At 41.2% G+C, this 21,962-nt stretch overlaps 1 protein-coding gene across 1 annotated transcript in view; it reads right to left on the bottom strand.

Moving 5' to 3' along the window:
* Window positions 1-1,177: 1,177 nt before the first annotated feature.
* Window positions 1,178-21,962, bottom strand: part of crip2 (cysteine-rich protein 2) — a 56,292-nt gene continuing 35,507 nt past the window's right edge. Inside the window, exons 2-8 of the mRNA XM_034195522.1 lie at window positions 9,694-9,788; window positions 4,181-4,238; window positions 3,833-3,961; window positions 3,414-3,482; window positions 3,217-3,311; window positions 2,088-2,145; window positions 1,178-1,835 (exon numbers count right to left, since the gene is read on the bottom strand). Coding sequence (XP_034051413.1) covers window positions 1,768-1,835; window positions 2,088-2,145; window positions 3,217-3,311; window positions 3,414-3,482; window positions 3,833-3,961; window positions 4,181-4,238; window positions 9,694-9,788 — 572 coding nt within the window. The 3' untranslated portion in view covers window positions 1,178-1,767. The remainder of the gene's footprint in view (window positions 1,836-2,087; window positions 2,146-3,216; window positions 3,312-3,413; window positions 3,483-3,832; window positions 3,962-4,180; window positions 4,239-9,693; window positions 9,789-21,962) is intronic.

Raw genomic sequence — 21,962 nt, 5'->3', positions numbered from 1 at the left:
AATAAACAAACACTGTCCCCCTGGGATGGGTTCAAAGCCATTCAGCACAGTGCTCCTGGTCCAACTGATCCACACCATCGTTAAAATGTTTCACTTTACAACAGTTTGTTATTTCTAACACAACATTCAAGAGATTTATTAAAACTACAGCGCTTGGGATTTTTGGGGTGTTTGAGTGTAAATGAGATACAGCATTCATAACTGTCTGTTCACTCGTGAATCAATTGACATCGGAAAAATGGACCCGGTTAACATGTTTAAAGGCTTATTGACTGTGGCTGGACAAATGAAAGAATCAAAATACCAAAGAGGTGGCGATAGAAATCTAATGTTCAATGACCCCCATGGGGGACTTTGAAATATGTAAGGTTACAAAGCTCTGAAACAGGAAGCACCGTTGGACAGCAAGATATTCTCTGTGATTACTGTGGGGAGCTTAAGTAAAACCAGCGGGATGCAGTTGTGTTGCAAGGTATGCATTTATTACGGAGTCTGTCCAGCCTGGTTTACACTTATTGGATGCATTTTTAATGCTGGCAGCCAGTTAGAGCGCAACCGAAAGAGCGGCTGACTGTAAATCTCTTCAAAATAAGGTACATAATAATAATGTTCCCCCTACGGTGGCCCACATGCGACAATGTGCAGTAGGGAGAATTGTTCTCGTGAGCTTAGAATGAGCCATTTATATCTACATGGGAGTGGGCTCCCTCATAGAGGTCGAAATGTTGCACCTCCATGTTGATACAGTAGCCCCAAAGGGACACAGTCCATTTTTTCCATTTTGCAGTTCAGCCGGAACATTGACGACAGAAGACGAGTCAGTGGTAGCTCCCTGACACACTGATTGCCAGTGCAGGCTAACTGGTGAACCCTCATTTATGTGAACTGAATGATTATATATGTTGCTTATCACAAGCAAAGGAGCATGAATCCTTGCCATCAAAGAAGCAAAACATGATCGGCGACAGCATAATGCAATCTGGAACTCCACCACTAAATGACACTAAATTCTACACACTGTAGCTTTAATATATGCAGAAAGTGAAAATTTGATCATGGTTATTGTTTCAATACAGACTGGCTCAAAATCATAAAATAGAATTTTTTTTTAAGATGCAACAGTCTTGAAACAGCATGTTAGATTTTTTTTTTTTTTTTTTTTTAATATAGCTTCAAATTTTTTGTTAACATGAAACCAAAAGGACGTACAGCCAAAGTGTAAATATGGCATTAGAAAAATACAGATTTCTTGGCAATGTGCTCCTGAGCACCCCTTGCATGTGCAGCAGATTTAAGGTAAAATTCCTCTGACTGCCGGAACACTACAATAAATGCATCTCATCTCTACCCTTCACACCCGAGAATCCAACCGATTTTTATAAGCACCCCTCTCAAAACTACAGATATCGTTGAAATATTTGCTGTGGTGACATTTCATGCTTGGACACACTGTTTAGAAAAATGTAACAATGGCGGAGATATTGAACAGAATGATGCACGACAACGGTAGGCATGCTGCTTCTCGAGGCAGTTGTTGTATATACACAGTATCAAACACGTCTAGACGGCATTTGTATACTTCAACCGGCGTGGCAATAAATCTGCTGTGGGATTTGAGGGATGGGAATAAAGAGCAGAGAGTAAGGAGAAGATGTGGAGCAGGAGGCTGGTTGTCTCAGGTATGTCAGGAGAGAAAAAGGTTCTGGATAATACTGTGGATGATGGTCAGTGGTGTGCGGAGAAAGGCGGAGCTGAGGGAGCACAGGTTCAGGGCTGGGCCACTGCACTGGGTTCCTTGTCATAGATGTAGCTGCCCACACCACCGGTGTTCACCCCTGGAAAAACCATAGGGACATCAGGTGTCACGAGGTAAAGACAAAGGTCAAGAGAGGGTGACACGCCTGACAGGTTGCAAACCATTTCCCGCGTGAATTCAGTGTGGTACCAGCAATGCTGAAATGACTAACGTAACGTGTTTTGTGTAAGATCTGCAACGTATGCAGCGAGGATCAAGTGCTCAGACATGCAACATTGTCTTTCAAGTGTATCTTATGAGTGGTGGCTCGACAGCTCCCCCTAGCGGTTACCTTTGGGTCCAAACAGAACAGCATAGCATGGTTTGTGGCAGTAGGGCTGGCCATCATGCTGTAAAAGGGAAAAGAAAAAAATCTTCATTTCTCAGTCTCTCTGCACTTCCTTCTTTTTCATTTGTGCACCTTTGTGTTTACCAGATTTTCCGGAGTATTAGTCGTAGTTATTTTTACTAAGTTGAGAGGTGCTGCGACTTACAGTCCGATGTAACTTGCAAAATGAGAAACACCCCATTAAACTGCCTTTTCCTTTTAAAAATGAGAGGTGGAAACTCTTTAAATGAGTGTGACAATGTTACTATTGAGCTTTTCCTCATGTCAGGTTCCAGATAAAATACAATTATCAGTAATGTTCATTTCAAGAAAATAAATATGAATAAATGTCTTTATAAAACAGCAAAGAGTGCTGTTTAATGGCACAAAGAACTGCGCCACAAAAATGTGCAGGAACAAATGCTCATTTCTACAGCAGAGTAACTGTGAAAAACGTGGAAAATTGATTTAATGTTGTTTTTTTTTTTAAATAAACAGTGCAGGGTGCATTTTGGGCCTTGATGGGGATGCCCATCCTTTGTCCCTCAAGCCCATCAAACTCTACAACTCCTCACCCAGGAGTTGGGGGCTGCTTTAGCTGCTGTTCATTGTTGTACTATCCATGAGAAAATCATCCGGAATATCCATATTGGGACCAAAACACACTTCCCGCCTTTTCATCTTTTCCTCAATAGGCAGTCCCCCCCGCGGACAGTTCTTGGGCTGCGTGCACGCTATGACGTCATTTGTTTACGCACAGCAGGCGGATATAGCCAGATAGCATCAATGTAAATCTATGATACCGGCCTAGCAACGCCTCGATAAAGTGATAATGATCAGTATATCTGGTATTTATATTTGCAAACTGTTTTTCTTTTTTGCTTTTGATACTCTGTGTGCTTCTTAACCTGTGTGCTGCTATACAAGGCTGCTGGTACCTCCATCAGTTTCCCTGAGGGAGTCTTCCCAAGGGATCAGTAAAGCTCTATCTAATGTAATCTAATCATTATAAGAAATGCCTTTTTACTTTCAGTTGTCTTCTTCCATTTTCAATTGCATTTTTTTCCTGCTCTGAAATTAATGCTTTTCTTACCTCTGCATGGCTTCCAGCAGCCAGAGTTTTATTGCACCTCTCGCAGCGCAGACAAGGTCGATGCCAGTCTTTTCCCAATGATGTCACTTTTTCAGCTGTGACACACACACACACACACCTCTTGAGATACCATGACAACACTTTGCAGATTCACCCTTTGTCCTCATGCAGTTTCCTGGACGTGTGGAGCTACTTACCAAAATATACCCTTTTGTTACACCTGGGACAGAGGTTGGCCTCTCCGGAAAAAGTGGTAATGCTGCCAGCTGCCAACACATTACAGACACTTTGTGTTAAATAAGCAAAAAAGATCACCGTTAAGGTTAGGTGTGAAATTCAGCCTGCTAACAGACAAAAGGGAAATGCAGTTGGTGCAAAAATACAAAGACATTAAATCAAAACTGCAAAGAGGAGATAGAAGGAAGAAAAAAAAATAAGTCTATTAAGATGGTTTTAGTTCTGTTTCCAATAACAGGGTGTGTGAGTTGGGAAAAAAAAAAAAAAAAAGCCCCACAAGTTTTCATTATTCTGTTGGAGACATCAGCACCACACTGCAGATTTTTAAGGACAAACGGTCCGGCACACACTGTAGAGTGTGCACATGATGGCCATTTACCTTTTGATGGCACTCTGGGTGCAAAGACTTTCTTCTCCTTGCTTTTAGCAGCTGAATCCACACTAGTATGAGAGCTGTTGTTGGCTGGAGGATCATACACGTAAGAGCCTGCGCCGCCAATGTTCACACCTGCAGGGGAGCGGACAGGTGCAGGAAATTAAAGATTATTATGGTTTTAACAGAATATTCCACTCCTCAGTCTAGAGTTAATGACCAACAGTGCAAACTCAAACAACTTGAAATTAATAGCATATGTGTAAAATTAAGGATGCTCAGGTGAGTTTTTCTGAAAAAAAAAAAAAAAAAAAAAAAATGGAGTTTGTGTTGAACCAACTGAATGCACTGCACCTTTTGGCCCAAAGAGGGCAGCATAGCATGGCTTGTGGCAGTAGGGTCTTCCATCATGCTGTGAGAGAAAAATTTCATTACATGTTAATAAGTGTGTAAAGATAAAAGTCTGATTATATAAATGAGAAGATTCAACTGTGACAAAGGAGGAATGCTACTTTCTTTAAGGACTGCATTCTTTAATGTTTTTGACTTTGGTCTTTTCTTGCTTTGTTTATTTGTGAAAAGGAAAGAAGTTGACCGAAGAATATCAGCAAGAGTGAAGGGGAAAGTCTACAAGACAGTAGTGAGACCAGCTATGTTGTACAGCTTAGAGACGGTGGCACTAACAAGACAGGTGGCAGAGCTGAAGATGTTGAGATTCTCTTTGGGAGTGACGTGAATGGACAAGATTAGGAATGAACATATTGGAGGAACAGCTCAGGTGGGATGATTTGGAGACAAAGTCAGAGAGGTGAGATTGAGATGGTTTGGACATGTGCAGAGGAGGGACCCAGTGTATATAGGGAGAAGGATGCTGAGGATGGAGCCACCAGGCAGGAGGAGAAGAGGGAGACCAAAGAGGAGGTTCATGGATGTGCTGAGAGAGGACATGCAGGTGGTTGGTGTGACAGAGGAAGATACAGAGGACAGGGTGAGATGGAAACGATTGATCTGCTGTGGCGACCCCTAACGGGAACAGCTGAAAGACAAAGAAGAAAGAAATGGGTGGACATGGGGGACAGAGAGAATGTGTCCAAAAAGTCTTTTCCAGCTCATGGTTGTTTGATGATGTCACTGTCCACATAATAATGACAGTGGATGTGAACAAGTAAGAGTCAGTATCCTGTGAAAGCAATAAGTCTGTCTAAACCTCTGTTCTCACTTTCACAGATATCCCAGAAAAAACCTCGCCCTTACCCTGGAAAAACCTTACAAGGTTCCAGAAGGCTGTTGATAATGAACTGGGATATTCTTGGCATGATGTATTAAAACAAAAAAACAAAAAAGAAAAATCCTTCAGTATACTTTCCTCATCCCTTGCATTTCTACAGATTGCGTAACATTTTTGTCAATGGTGCAAACATCACCAGGAAGATTTCCAAAAGTGCCAACATGGTGCCAGTTACACCACTGGTATGCTACGGTTGTTTTGAAACATGTCACATGGCACAAATCTGTGCATTATGTCATAAACCTCATGCTATATCACATGCTAGACTGCTTGAGCCTCACACACCGGTTTGTTATGGGTACAGATTGTGCCTGTGAAAATGAAAACGTGACCTAAACTACAGATGGCCTGTAGCTGATGCATGCTGGGTAGGTGGCACTCATGTATGTAGTACTCAGGCTGAACAGAGGATCCGGGTTGGAGGTAAGTGGGCTCAATGCCCATCCACAACAACCAAGCGGAGGGCACCGATGTGACAGTGACGGGCAGGGTGCCAGTCCTTGGGTGGCCAAGGAAAAGTGGCCTCAAACAGGGACATACTACCCATAATCCACTGCACTTTTGTTTGTCGTGGCACCTTTACAGCTTTAATCCCAGAAGACATTTTATTCGAGCATGGCAACACCGGCCCCGCCCACTTCACACTTCTTATTTGACATTCATTCACAAAGGTCTAGCTGCAGGTGCCAGGTCATGACTAAACACTGATGACTTTCTCAGAACAGGACACAGAAGGCTTCATTGTCAAGCAAAATGACTGTGTGGTACAGTGTGACCAACACTGTCCCCGTGGTCCTGGCTGCTAAATGTCAGAGACCCTAAAAATGGTTTATCCATTAGGACAGAATTCCTTCTTTTCCCAGTAGCTAAACTTCCCACATTCTGACATTTAATCTGTCCAGCTACTCCTCGTTCTTTTCCACCCTACTTTGCGTCCTCTTTGCCCTCCTTCTCTTTGGGTCCTCTTGCTTCAGTCAAGACACCACTTGGAGGAGGGTTAACTGAAGCTGCAATCTTTTAGCTTCAACTTTGACAATCCTTATTTTTGGCTCACTGCCGGCAACCTCAGTGACACGGACAAGAAGCCACACTGGGCTCAGTCCAGCCCTCTAACTCCTTTTAAAGAAGCGGACAGCGCAGAGATCCTGAACCTTTGTACAGCAGGGCTGGAATAACATCAAACACCCTCCCTGATCCCACAGCCCCCTTTACATTCTTTCACCTCTTCATGCAACATCTCTCGGATTCCTGTGTGGTAGCTGGCATCCATGATGAGTTTTTACCCTACTAAAGTCAGGCTCTGGCTGAAATCTATAAAAAGAGGATGGAGGGCTGAGAGAGCATGTGTATTAGAGGAGGGGGGTGTGTGTGTGAGAGAGAGACACACTACTGTAATCATACAGAGATTAAACAGCACAGCAGCATCCTTTGAGGTCTGCATGGAAATTGCATTTGTGCATAAAGCGGTTGAGATGCCATCCTTGTTGTGGAGCAAAAAAGCAGCAGGAAATGCAGAGAACTACTCTGCATGTTATTCACCCACATACAGTGAGGCTGGAAATCCAAAGTGCTGGGACAGGAGAAGCAAAAGAAGAAAGTCCTACACAGTCAGCAGTGCTTGTTGACAGACCACAGTCTGGGAGTTTGTTGACACACGATACAACAGTCTGAACATTATATAACAGCAGATGCAGTACTGTGGGTGTTAAAATACCCACATGGATGACCCTATTTAATAATAACAGCTTAAAAAACACACGGGATTTGTTTTGTGAGCTTATCATATTATAACCTTTATTTTTAACTGCATAATGTATAATGTGTCAAGAGATTTGAGTATTTGTATGGCAGAGGCTTCTGCACACCGTTACTGTAGGTCAGAGTGAGTAACCGTATGTTAAAGTACTGAAACTGGCCATTTAAAAATTTCAAGTAAATGAAGAGTAAGCATGAGGGGTATAACAACATTTTGTTCAAAATTCATATTACATTATAGCCCCCCCCCCCCCCCCCCCCCACACACACACACACAACAGCATGCCAGCACCCTGAAGTGTGTGTGTGTGTGAGAGAAAATGTGAGGCATCAATGTAAAGTGCTTTGAGCTTCCGATTCAGATGCAAAAGCACAATATAAATATACTTAATACCAGGTGGATTTTAATGAATTTGCACTCAGTATGCATGAGGGAAAATTATTCCATTAAGATATATTCAAAAGAAAGGGGGGTGGGGAGGGTTGTTGCATACATAAGTCATTATTTTATGATGGTATACGACATATGATGAGGCTTGGGTATCGAGAACCGGTTCTTTTCGGGTATTGTTAAGAAATGAGTTGATCCACCGCCATCAATACCTTTTTTGCTTAACGATTGCTTCAGAGCGGCCGTTGTTTTTGAGGGCGTTTGTCGTGAAAATGATCATTTCGCTACGTTGATTACAGACCCTGCAGCGGGTCTGTGAGCAACCGCTTCTGCAGTGTGACTCCACTTTGAAGGTTGAATCAATGAAGCAGTGCTTCGAACCGCTGCTTCACTGGTTTGCTGCTCTTCAGAAGGGGGCAAGTCCGCTTCTTAACCCCTCTCAAAGCCATTAAAATATGTTGATCGTGAGTCACTTTTGTGCAGATTAAAGTCACTAACTGGGACTCTTGTGTTGTTGCAATCAAGAACGAGAATCGTCCTCCGTTCCGTTGACACAGCTCCAAACGCTCCGTGGCTCTCTGCCGAGTCACGGAGTCCGGTCAGAATGAATAACTTCAAAGCGAATCGCCACTTTAAATAAAATGACACCTCTTTCCAAACGTTGTAATACACACAATAAATGACAATCGACTAAAACGTTTTTCCTCCCAAAATGAGACGTCTCTGCATTCTTTATGAATTACATCCTGACGTGCAGCACAGCTGTAAGAGCTCAGCTCAGATGTATGGAGTGACATTCATGCCAATAATGTCTGAAAGGAAATACTTTTGACAAAAACTACAGATTGTTTATTTCTATTTATGCTGAAAGTTTAAGGATCCAGTGACCATTTTCATATTTATTTACTTTAAGACTCAACAAAATGTTGACAAAGAAAACCTGTAAAGCCTATTTTTAGTACACAGAAAATTCACAAGTGGTATCGATAAGCAGAATCGATAATAGGATCGATAAAATCTTAATACCCATCCCTACATATGATTATGTATGTTTGGTCTGTTCGCTGGTATATTCTACATGTTACGAGCAGTGCTACAGCTGTGTCTAATTTAATCACAGTCCTTTTCTCATTGTGTTCAACTTGAAAGCCATAATGAGCTGAATATGAGCACTTCAGTGTGTCTACATTCCAAAATGCTATTTTAAACTTGTGATTCACATCTTCTGAAACACTGATGTAAAACTGACAGCTTTATTGGGTGCCAATCCTTGTGCCAAATGTTTTCTTCTTAGAAATATAGGTAGTTGAAATCAAATATTAACTTAAGTACCTGCAGAGATCGGGCTGGATTTTCTATTGTGCGAATTTTGCTTAAATTGTGATGCACAATGGCATCTTGTATATTGTACTGTGCAATACAATACCTTTATGACAATCTTTATACCGTTAAAGAGCATTGCACCAAATGGTTAATATTTTACACGAGGATGCATTACAGACAAGGTCAGTCAACAGGTTCATACATAGCCAGTCACCATGTTATATTTCACAATGACAGCTTCTGAAGTGTAAATTATATCAGTGGGGGTTGTAGTGTTTTGACCTGCATGTGATGACTGACCGCAATTTACTAATATTTTGAAGAAGCATAAACAGCTAAAACTGATAGGACCTGCATCAAGAGAGAAGACTAGAAGATGATCTAGTACAATGCTTTCTCACATCCACACCACAGAGCAGCGTTGGGTCCTGGATGGCAACCACCCAGCCAGACAGGCACAGGATGATATATTGACAGCCCCGCTTTACGACAACTGTCGTAACAGCCAGGCTTTGAGTGGCATTTATTTTCCTTGAAACTCCGCGGATCCGAGGAAACTGATTTGTATCTGTAACACACAGATCAGTGTCCACGGACTTATAAAACTTGCATGATGTTGTGAAAAAAGAGAATGCTTTGCAATAAGCATTTTAAAAACTCAGTAAAGATCACAATTAAAGAGTACAACACCGACACTCCCGCACCCCTCCCCATGATGAAATCCGCAGAATTCCGTGGATCTGCGGAGTTTTCACAGCCCTGCTTCCACCTCCAGGGTCTTTGATTTGTAGCTGGCCTTGTATTTGGTCTCATCTTTGGATTTCGGCCTCGTTTCCCGTCTATTTTTCATCTGATGGAGTTTTCGTTTTTGTTGTTGGCCTTGGAGAAGATGTGCCTGCAGCCTGTGGGGGGGGGGGGGGCTCTTGATCTGTCTGACTGTAGAATGTCTACGGGAGATGTGTTCTTTATAAAGGGGAGATTCATCATGACTGCACTGCACTCATGTCTAAGAGAAATAACGTAAGGATGGGCATCTAGGCACGCAGACGGTCGCCGAGCCAAGAAAAACAAAGCCTTATTAATTCAGTGAGGGTCCGTACTGTTACTGACCTCAGCGTGGCCTCCGGCATTCAGAAGCTTGTTACAGCGGTCGCACTTGAGACACAACTTGTGCCAGTCCTTCCCCAGTGATGACACCTTTTCAGCTGCACATGAAAGACAAAAGACAGATTCAGAGGGATGAAGACGTTCACATGAAGTTTTCATGCGTGCAATTTTTAAGAAGAGCCTTCATTTTCTCCCACAATTCTGTTTGGCTTCGTGTGACTTATAATGTCCCGTTCAATCATCCAACACCAACAGGAATTACGTTAGGGTCTCACTCTCAGAAATAATGACTGGCTTGTATCTCTGGGCCTGCTGTAAGTCCCAACATCAGGCCAGCTGAGTGGTTTAATACAACCCCTGGCAATAATTATGGAATCACTGGCCTCGGAGGATGTTCATTCAGTTGTTTAATTTTGTAGAAAAAAACCAGATCACAGACATGACACAAAACTAAAGTCATTTCAAATGGCAACTTTCTGGCTTTAAGAAACACTATAAGAAATCAGGAAAAAAATTGTGGCAGTCAGTAACGGTTACTTTTTTAGACCAAGCAGAGGGAAAAAAATATGGACTCACTCAATTCTGAGGAATAAATTATGGAATCACCCTGTAAATTTTCATCCCCAAAACTAACACCTGCATCAAATCAGATCTGCTCCCTAGTCTGCATCTAAAAAGGAGTGATCACACCTTGGAGAGCTGTTGCACCTGACATGAATCATGGCTCCAACACGAGAGATGTCAATTGAAACAAAGGAGAGGATTATCAAACGCTTAAAAGAGGGTAAATCATCACGCAATGTTGCAAAAGATGTTGGTTGTTCACAGTCAGCTGTGTCTAAACTCTGGACCAAATACAAACAACATGGGAAATTTGTTAAAGGCAAACATACTGGTAGACCAAGAAAGACATCAAAGCGTCAAGACAGAAAACTTAAAGCAATATGTCTCAGAAATCGAAAATGCACAACAAAACAAATGAGGAACGAATGGGAGGAAACTGGAGTCAACATCTGTGACCGAACTGTAAGAAACCGCCTAAAGGAAATGGGATTTACATACAGAAAAGCTAAACGAAAGCCATCATTAACACCTAAACAGAAAAAAAACAAGGTTACAATGGGCTAAGGAAAAGCAATCGTGGACTGTGGATGACTGGATGAAAGTCATATTCAGTGATGAATCTCAAATCTACATTGGGCAAGGTGATGATGCTGGAACTTTTGTTTAGTGCCGTTCCAATGAGATTTATAAAGATGACTGCCTGAAGAGAACATGTAAATTTCCACAGTCATTGATGATATGGGGCTGCATGTCAGGTAAAGGCACTGGAGAGATGGCTGTCATTACATCATCAATAAATGCACAAGTTTACGTTGATATTTTGGTCACTTTTCTTATCCCATCAATTGAAAGGATGTTTGGGGATGATGAAATCATTTTTCAAGATGATAATGCATCTTGCCATAGAGCGAAAACTGTGAAAACATTCCTTGCAAAAAGACACATAGGGTGTCAATGTCATGGCCTGCAAATAGTCCGGATCTTAATCCAATTGAAAATCTTTGGTGGACGTTTTAGAAAATGGTCCATGACAAGGCTCCAACCTGCAAAGCTGATCTGGCAACAGCAATCAGAGAAAGTTGGAGCCAGATTGATGAAGAGTACTGTTTGTCACTCATTAAGTCCATGCCTCAGAGACTGCAAACTGTTATAAAAGCCAGAGGTTGTGCAACAAAATACTAGTGATGTGTTGGAGCATTCTTTTGTTTTTCATGAGTCCATAATTTTTTCCTCAGAATTGAGTGATTCCATATTTTTTCCCCTCTGCTTGGTCTAAAAAAGTAACCGTTACTGACTGCCACAAATTTTTTTTCCTGATTTCTTATAGTGTTTCTTAAAGCCAGAAAGTTGACTTTAGTTTTGTGTCATGTCTGTGATCTGCTTTTTTTCTACAAAATTTAATTATTGAATGAACATCCTCCGAGGCCGGTGATTCCATAATTTTTGCCAGGGGTTGTGTTTCTCTTTGGGGTAGAGATACTGGGAATGCCTTGGTACTACAGAGGATGCTATGATGATGTCATTACAGGATAGACAGTGGTAGGAGTCCCAGTCCAGCTGGAACAGTGGGTGGTGCCAACAGCTAACCCAGATCCCTTTGTTACCCCTCCACAGATACACAATCCCATCCCCCATACTATAGTAAACTCACCCTGCTGTCAACAACCTCTAGCCCCATTTCCCTGCCCTTTTCCTCCATCCGCCCAGACTGACTACACCCTCAGACAAGCAAAGGTCCCTAATAATACCCTCTCCCCCTGTCTCTGCTGAGTCCACACAATGGGTTCCAAGTAGTTGCGTGGACAGAAGAGGAAACACTGTTGCTTATCACACTAAGGCACAAATATCCGGATTCCAGATTCTGTTTCCTACATGCCTTCAGTGAAAAACACAAATATGTGCACACACATTAAGTATGTATGCAGATTTCAAGTACATAGATATTTGCTTCCTGTTGTTCCTGCTCTGTGTAGTCAGCCAACATCTGACCTCATAGGAAACAAATCACTATAGATGAGAAGTAATGCCACAAAAATGATAATGATCTGTACTAAACACACAACGGAAAATGGATAGACGTAGGATAAGGATAACACTGCTCTGTGGTTTAATTTTGTTTTTAAGTTCAAAAATAAATAAATCGGCTGTGAAATGAAAATTGTGAAATCCGAGGAAAATTTGTAGGGGGTCTGGGGGGTGCAGCCGCCCAGGAGCCGGGGTCTCGGGCCCCGTGGGATCCCAGAAACCAAATTAATTTTTTTTTATCTAATGACAGAAAAAGAACACTTTGCGATAGACATTTTAAAAACTCAGTGACGATCACGATTACAGAGTAAAACGCTGACACCCCCCCATGATGAAATCCGTGGAGTTTTCACAGCCCTGATAAATAAATTTCAGAAAAGAATGTTCCATCGGAGCAAATCTAAACTTGGGAGCCATGCTCAGTGAGGTTTGAGTAGTGGATAAATGGTTTTGACTATTATATAAATGGACTGCATTTATATAGTGCTTTTCCATCTGTATCAGATGCTCAAAGCGCTTTACAATTATGCCTCACATTCACCCCGATGTCAGGGTGCTGCCATACAAGGCGCTCACTACACACCGGGAGCAATAGGGGATTAAAGGCCTTGCCCAAAGCCCTTAGTGATTTTCCAGTCAGGTGGGGATTTGAACCCATGATCTTCTGGACTCATGCCCCACAAGCCCCACATTATCATGATAATGCTTCAGTTACTAACAAAATGTCACATTAGACCCTGCAGAAATTCGTACCTTACAAACAATTTGACATCAAAACTATAATCAGCACATCAGTGGTTCCTGAGATACGATCTACATGCATCATAACACAGAAAAGAATAGTTGGAATATACTGCATGATGCATAATTTTTGCTCAGTATACAAAATTACTGTGATTTTTATGTGTTCTTTCAACTTTTTTCCTTGCAACTTTTAATATAAAACACTGTCTATTTGCAAAACAAGCTGCATGTATAAGAGCTCTGATCAGTTTCAAAAAAAGACTGCCTTTATCTTGTAAAACTTATTAGTTTTAAATTATACTTTAGCTCAAGACAACTCTAGAAGGGCACTCAGAGTACAACACCAAAATAAATAAAACAGGACTGATTGAAAGCTGACCTTAACAGATGACCATGAACTTTGAACTCTCTAATGCTGTCACTCCATCCTGACCTGAGCCACTCTGATATCCTGCATGTAACATTTAGACCTTCACTTTGACCTTCAAATGGTATATCTATTTGAGCTGTACTGTACACACAGAGATAAAACCAGTGAACTAACACAAGCAAGAATCAAAAAGCCAAACAATACTTTCAGCTGTGTTGCTAAATAAATGATGCATTTGTTCACTCGCATCTTTTAAGTGAGTGAAAGAAAACTGGACCAAGTGTGATGAAGCCTTTTCAGGGTTGATTTAGCAGATCAGCATGTTCCCTGCACTCCTGTCATGTTTCCCCTGTCAGAGGCAAATCAAGAGCAACAACAGACCACAGAGAAAATAGCAAAGGGTGAGGACGAGGGGGGACCTGCTATTAACACATCAGAACTAAAAGGACGCCGACACGGCCAGTGGAACATTAAACGTGTTGCTCTGATTCCAGTCACTACTGGAGTTCAAACAAATGATACGAGTGAAACCAAAACATCGCAGCCTCCTCCATCAATTTATGCATATTGTTGAAATCACAAGATTTTTGCACCAACTTTAAACAAACTGCAGGAAGGAACCAGCAGGGGTGTAAAGCATGAGTGCGTTTGATTAATTTCGTTGTAAATCTACTCGTGAACCTCTTAACACCTCCTCTACCTTTCTTTTTTTTAGAGTGTCAACGACTGACTCATAAACATGAGCTCAGCTCTGTGGACAGATTCGAAAAGACAGCACATGAATGAGCACAGACAGACGTGTGCACGGTCATAAAGTGCACTCTTTAAGAGCCCACTGTTTTAAAGGCTGCCCAGCATTGTAAAGGACTGCGCCTGTCTGTTGGTATTATGTGTTCTGGAAGCGGTGGAGGTGCCCAGATGTTTATATCCCCCAGCTCCCAAACAGCCTCTGTCCTCATTCCCTGCCCCCTTCAACCACTGAAATAAAGTATGAAAATCCAGATTTAGGGTCAAACTATATGAATGCATTTTACTACAAATAATAAATGCAAGGTTAACAACAAGTTTCTTATCAATATATAAAATATTCTATGTTTTCATGTTTTCTACTCTCTGGCTGAAGACTTAGTTGTTTTAAAGCTGAAAAAGAAAACAGGCTTTGGAGCTTTCCCTTATTGACCTTTTTTTTCATTTTTGAAATAATTTACCTGCTGAAAACAGGCTCACATTATTTCATTCTATTTATGGTCAATCATCACCCTGTACATAAAAACCATGATGTGTTAAAGTTTTTACTTTCATTTTATATTGTATAGTGTCTATTTTTATTTTACAGTTGTTTAAAAGATATGTTTCATGGTGCTTTTTGTTGTAATGAATTTGTGAACCCCTCTGGAACAGCTGTTTTTTTTTAAAGTGCTATAAAATGCAATTTTTATGTTAAGTTAAAAAGTCTTTAACTACTACATTATGTTATAAAGACTATGTGCAAGTAACAGATACAACCCAAAAGTGATGTTTTTAAATACTTTAATTAATTTCTTTTTAAATCTTAAACACAATACAAGGTAGCATGGTGGCTTAGCGGTTAGCACTGTTGCCTCACAGCAAGAAGGTGGTTTGACCGCTTCCCGCCTGGCCCTTTCGATGTGGATTTTGCATGCAGTAACTGTGTCCAAATGGGTTCCCTTTGGGTGCTCGGCTTCCAGAGGTGCAGGTTAGGCAAAACCAATGACTCTAAATTGACTGTAGGTGTATGAATGAGTTTATGTTTGACCCTGCAATAGACTGGCATCATGCCCAAAGTGTACCCTGCCTCATGTCCTATGACTGCAGCTCCCTCGTGACACTTGATTGGAAGTGGGTATAGGAAAGGAATGAATGGATGAACACACTTTGTTTTGTTTTATGTACACAGTGGAATTACCTCTGAAAATGACTGTAAAGATATACCTCCAATATAATGTAGTAATACGCATTAATTAAAATAAAATTATTTTATCTTTCAAACAGCTTTAAAAAAGACCAGTTACTATAATCAAACAATCCAACTGAAACATTTTAAAAGTCCTACAAGCCACATCATGACATGGAGCCCCACCAACAACAAGTAACATGTTACTACTGCCAAAAAAAAAAAGTAAGTCCCTTCGGCTGCTCCCTTGTTTGCACTTGGGGTCGCCACAGCAAATCCAAGGTGGATCTGCATGTTGAATTGGCACAAGTTTTACGCCGGATGCCCTTCCTGACAACTCCACATTACATGGAGAAATGTGGCAGGAGTGAAAATTAACAATACTATACTTTAAAATCCAAAGCTTTAAGCACTATCTTGTTCACATAATGGCAATAAACAAAGCTGATCACATATATCCTCTCCATAAGAGGGTCAAAGGTTAATGTGATGAATGCCATTGTGTTCTACGTGTGATTTATTGATGGGCAGAGGACACTGCTACAGGAAGATCGAGATCCAAGCCAGAGAACGAGGAGAATGACAACACAGAGCAAGTCAGAGGTCATTACCGTGTGATACCTACATAACTGTAAGCTGCTTAAATGCATCTTTAAATTCCTGGTGTAAACTCTTCAGTCTGCAGATGAGATGCCTTCTGCAAAGATTGTCAATGTGGTTTAAAATCAGAGAGACCCTGTAGCTGCTCCCAACTCCTGAGATGTAGACGCACAGTGCTTACAGATGTGTGGCTCCACTCGTAATTTTCTAATTCAACGTCATTTCATTAAAATATTTTGGTGAATTTGCAGGGATTTGTGCACATACCTTAGTGAACGTAAGTCAAAATAATAAAAATAAAACCCTGCTGATATTGTAATGTGACCTGTGCAGGTGCAGTCATGCCACATCAGGCCATGAGGCTGCAGCGCACCACCTGATGTGCAAACCCCAGCTGTGTAATTCACCACAGCCCAATCGAGTTCAGCTGGAGTCTGGAAATCACATCACCGATCTTCAAGCAGATGTTTATATCACGGAACTGAGCACTTCAAGTATTGTAATATTAGCTTTAGAAGAAAAAGGCTCTGATCTTTGATGAATCTGATCTTAAACATACTGAGCGGCAGTGAGGTTTGTGTTAGAAGAGCTTAAGCATGAAAATGACAAAATTAATATTACAGTCACATTTCCAAGAAGTGGAGGTGCTGGTGGGATAGCAATCGGTTGATGTAAGCATGAATTTGGTGTTCTGTATAAAACACTGCAGAGCTCAAATCTGTACCACCTGAAAACAGGATTTGATCAGTTTTAACATATGTTATGCATGTGTGGAAAATCAAAGTTTAAAGCTTTGTTTATCTGCTGTGCTTTTTGTCATGAAAAAGTTTCACCCAAATCAAAAGTGTGTGACGTAAGTGTGTTTATGTTACAAAAGAGGAAAGAACAAATGTAACAATGCTGAAACACTAAACCACTTAAAGGGCATATCTCACGCCGATCAACACTATCTTTTAAAAAAAAGTATATACCAGATTATGAATCATTACTTCCAACTTAGGCCTGAAACGATTAATCGAGTAATTTGATTACAAAAAAAAAAATGTTTTAGGCAAATTCTTTGCCTCGAGGCTTCGTTTAAAGCTGTAGTACATATGCCAGGCCTGTATCTGGTGCTGTAACGCTCCCACAAAAAAAAAACAGAACTCAGAGCATGCGCATAACTAATGTAAGTGCTAACTGATGTAGCAGGCGACGCTACATGTTTTAAAAGCTGCACAATGAGTAAAATAAAGCATTTTAAGAGAAAGGGTCCATTTAAAGTGAAGCAGTGTGTTTGTGTATTCAAAAAACAACAACAAAAACACTCCACTGGCCGTCCACCTCCGCAGATGAAGCGAAAGGACGCGCACTTTAAATTAATCATGTTTAACTACTCGAGAAAAAAATGCCTTTATTCAGATTTGATAAGACTTTTTACCAACAGGCTGTACAGTTAATTTATCAGTGCAGCTGTTGTGGAAACGCTGAACTCCACAGCTGTTTTTCAAAGGCTTTGTTAATCGCCAAGTATCCACAGAAAACAAGGAATTTGACTTCGGTTTGACCTGTACTCTGTACGACATGTATAAATATACACTAAACACTGAATAAATCACAATAAGAGAAAAAAAAAGTTCTGTCCGCAGACTGAAGATTTCACAGACCGCCTGGACTTATGGTTCGGCAAAGCTCCAAAACGCTTAATAATGTGAAAAAATAATTACCTGGGAAAACAGAGAGAAGGAACACCCTAAACTTAAAAATCTACATGATGGCACAGCAACATTGTGCCATTGCTTAGATATTGTTTAAAAACACAAAAGTACTTTATCTGATTACTCCATTAAATAAAAAAAAAACTTAAGTTTTATAATACAGAATTAAAATACAAAAAAAAAAAAAAAAATCATTTGTTACTGCTACTATATTTATATGGTGTTTTGCCAGGAACAAAAGCACAAAACATCCTTGCATGTGTCGGCCGACATCCGCACACGACCACAATTATCCTCAGAGGCACGTTTTTCCGTTGCCAGGATTTATGAGCTGCACAAAATTTTGGATGCGGAAGCATGGTGGTGCAAGCATCATGATATGGGCATGTTTCTCCTACTATGGTGTTGGGCCTATATATCGCATACCAGGTATCATGGATCAGTTTGGATATGTCAAAATACTTGAAGAGGTCTTGTTGCCTTATGCTGAAGAGGACATGCCCTTGAAATGGGTGTTTCAACAAGACAATAACCCCAAGCACACTAGTAATCGAGCAAAATCTTGGTTCCAAACAAACAAAATTAATGCTTTGCAGATGTGAAGAAATCATGAAAAACTGTGGTTATACAACTAAATACTAGTTTAGTGATTCACAGGATTGCTAAAAAAGCAGTTTGAACATAATAGTTTTGAGTTTGTAGCATCAACAGCAGATGCTACTATTATTGTGAACACCACCTTTTCTACTTTTTTTTTTTTTTTTTACTAATAGCCCAATTTCATAGCCTTAAGAGTGTGCATGTCATGAATGCTTGGTCTTGTTGGATTTGTGAGAATCTACTGGTACCTTTTTTCCCATGTAACAATAAGAAATAGTCAAAACCTGGATTAATCTTTTTAGTCACATAGCACTACTATTATTCTGAACACTACTGTATAGCGTGCCTATCATGTCCACATCACAAACTAAAATAAGTTGTAGCGAATGCATACAGATTGGCCACGGATAAAGCATTTGTATTACGTCTGCATTGCGGACAATCTGCGAATGCATAACAAACACCTCACGCAAACCAAAAGTACTATATGTGGCAGAAATCGACGGACCTGCCAGTCAGTGCCAGTCCACTTGTGGAGACATACAGATGTAGTTATGGATCCCCAAAGACGTAATAGCTGCTGCCATCCAACAACATACTGTAAATCCCCAGGTGCAGAGAAGTCAGCTGTGGACCTTGGTTCTCTTTCAAGACTTATTTAACACCAACAAAAGGAAGAGTTGCTGTTACAGCTGTAACTCACACTGAACTCTCTCTTTTCATGACACACTCAAAAAAAAAAAAAAAACACACAAAAAACCACAGTCTCACAACCCTGAGCAGCTTCCCCCTCCCACTCCCCAAACTCACGAACAGTTAACCCTTGCATAACAACATGAACATCAACTCTATGATTATTACAATACCAATCAACTTGCCCAAGTCCAGCAATTGCTCCAGAGGCTGTGGTGTTGGTGTGAATAGTGATGACGAAAGGCCCAAGTGCACATCTTTTATGACCGCAATAATATATCTGTAATTCATACTGGGACATTTGTCATTTTTGGCCAGTTTTGTCGTGGACGACAACGAATGCCGTAATTTGTATACTCAATTCATGCGCAATTAATCCTCTCCCCAGTGGGACCGGGCCTTTAGTTTATTTCTTTGGCCAGTCACATTCTGTATTATTCAGAATATCTGCCCATGTGAGAACAAGCCATCAAGAGCCGAAGTTCAACTTTTGCTAAAACCCTGGTCACACGGCACTAACGAAGGACACCGGAGCTCAAACAAAACAAGAAATCTAGACTTACGATGACTTTCTGAGGCACTGTTTAACCTTCGTCCAGCTTCGTTCCTGTAGCTGCCGCTTTGTCAGAATGATCAAACTTGGAAAAGGTAAACGAATCCCGACGACAACCTCACTTTGTCCGTATTCTGTTTTGCTTTCCGTCTTGACGGTTTCTCATCATTTGCAGTTTCCGTAACGTCAATGTTCCGTTTGACTGTCGTCAAACTTCGTCCAACCTCCAAAGTCCGATGTCTGGCACGAACGTTGACGAGCTCTGAACAGATCAATAACTAAAGCTTTGACAAGCTAAACGGAACATCCTTGTATCACTTTGACTCGTCCATGTGTGGCCAAAAAGCAATGTTGTCCTACAGAAACAATAGCAGTAAGAACGTTTTATCAACTACTTTAACTATTTATGCACATTCCAACTATCTGTGGCTGACCTGCGTGTGCGCACACGTTGTTGTGAAGATAAACATCTCTCACCTGTTGTCAGGACAACCAAATCCTGCCCCTGCAAGTGCTCGGTCTCATACTCGCTGTCGGTCACGTCATTGTGAATGTTTTGTTTTCATTTCCTTTAAAGCGTCAAGGTTGCTTCGTTTTTCTTTTGTTAGTTCCGTTTTGGTTTTGTTCCTTTTTGCGCTCTTGATTCGCAGGTGTTACGGTGATGGGGAAGGTGCAGGATCATTCATCCACCTTTTCTCGATGATGATTTGTGACTATCCTTCGTTCAGCTGTCACCGTGTGACCAGGCCTTAAGAGAATTGTGATCTTTGACAACGAACTCATTATTCTGACCTAATTAACTCAACTGGTATCAGAAGGCCTTTAATAAAATAATGAATTAAGTGATTCAATGGTATTAGTATCTGATAAGAAGTGACTCATGACAGTTCACGGGAATCTTTTCTCCTTGCAAATAACGAGGTGCATCTGAGAACTTTTCACAGGTTCTAATTTAATTTGTTTGGTGTTATATAACAAAAACACTTACACTTTGGATAATTATGCTGCATATACAGGCAGAGCTGCTGAGACAAGCAGTCTATAAACAAGCCCAAAGCAAATGCCACAAAAACACACTAAGTGGATGGACAAAGCAGTAAGCACAACTTTTAAAAGGGGTCTTCACAGGCGAACATTAACGCAGCATTTCTCCAAACAGCATAATTACGGTTGCTGGATTGTCAACAGGGCGGCTGCACCCAAACAACATGGTTAACGATGCTTCATCCAGGGTCTAGATCGGGTCAGGGTTTACCTTTTCTACGTCATGCAAACTCTGAAATGTCAAACACGGAACAGGTGATGAACTACATTAAGGCATTTGAATTCCCAGCATGCAATATGACAGGAATATACACAAGGGGTTGGGCGCTCTCATAACCCTCAATAATTCGATCAGGCTCTAATGGGGCTGAATCTATTTACTCTGACAACCGCCACATCCACTGCATGCTGATACCGACTAGCCTGAGATTTAAAATCAGCAAAGGGTTCTGGATCTTTAATGGCTGCAAAATGAACTCACATATATATAATCACTGTCTAATGACGATCACTCTCTTATTCATGTTGTTACAGATAATGTAAAAAAACCTTCAATTACTCCTTTGAAGAATCATCTGTAAATCGTTCCCCTGCTTGGCTGCAGCCTTTTGTAATGTAGACCCATCTGTTCCCCTCTTTACACAGTAAACCCGTCCAGAATGCACATACGCTGCCCTCACCCTCTTTTTGTCTTCAGCCATCAGTGACAGCTGAGACCACGCAGGTGTTTTTAGCTTTGGTCACAGCAGTGTGCTGTTAAACACCACACACAAGCTACGGAGTCCAAAGGAAGAGGAGGAGATAAACATCCACAATATATAGGAGGAGGGTGAAAATCCCCATTTGAAGCCTTGTTCAGATCTTAGGACCTACGGTAGGACAGAACAAAAAAAAAGAAGCAGCCAGAGTCATCGCAACGCAGGGTTTCCTTCTCTGTATCCTCTGACTGTCGATGCTCCCTGAAGTACAAACACCCTCAAGGACTTGTGACCTCTCCCCTTGATAAACACCGACATTCAGTCTTTGAAGGAGCGGTTCTGTTTCCAAGTGGTGTTTGCACTTTGGGTCGTATTTGTCAGCTCCTGGGTCAACCCCAACAATTTCTCTCCCCATCTACGCCACGATACAACAGCTTGAACCCACCGCCAATGCTCCTTACTTCTTGGTCTCTTGCACACAATATGTCTACCTTTCTCCTCTCCATCATGAATGGTAAATGGACTGCATTTATATAGCGCTTTTCCATCTGAATCAGATGCTCAAAGCGCTTTACAATTATGCCTCACATTCACCCTGATGTCAGGGTGCTGCCATACAAGGCGCTCACTACACACCGGGAGCAATAGGGGTTTATTAAAGGCCTTGACCAAGGGCCTTTAGTGATTTTCCAGTCAGGCAGGGATTTGAACCCATGATCTTCTGGACTCAAGCCCAACACCTTAACCACTAGACCATCATCTCCCCAAA

The sequence above is a fragment of the Thalassophryne amazonica genome, chromosome 19 (genome assembly GCF_902500255.1).
Source record: "Thalassophryne amazonica chromosome 19, fThaAma1.1, whole genome shotgun sequence".
NCBI lineage: Eukaryota > Metazoa > Chordata > Actinopteri > Batrachoidiformes > Batrachoididae > Thalassophryne > Thalassophryne amazonica.
This window is presented reverse-complemented; position numbering and strand designations above follow the sequence as displayed.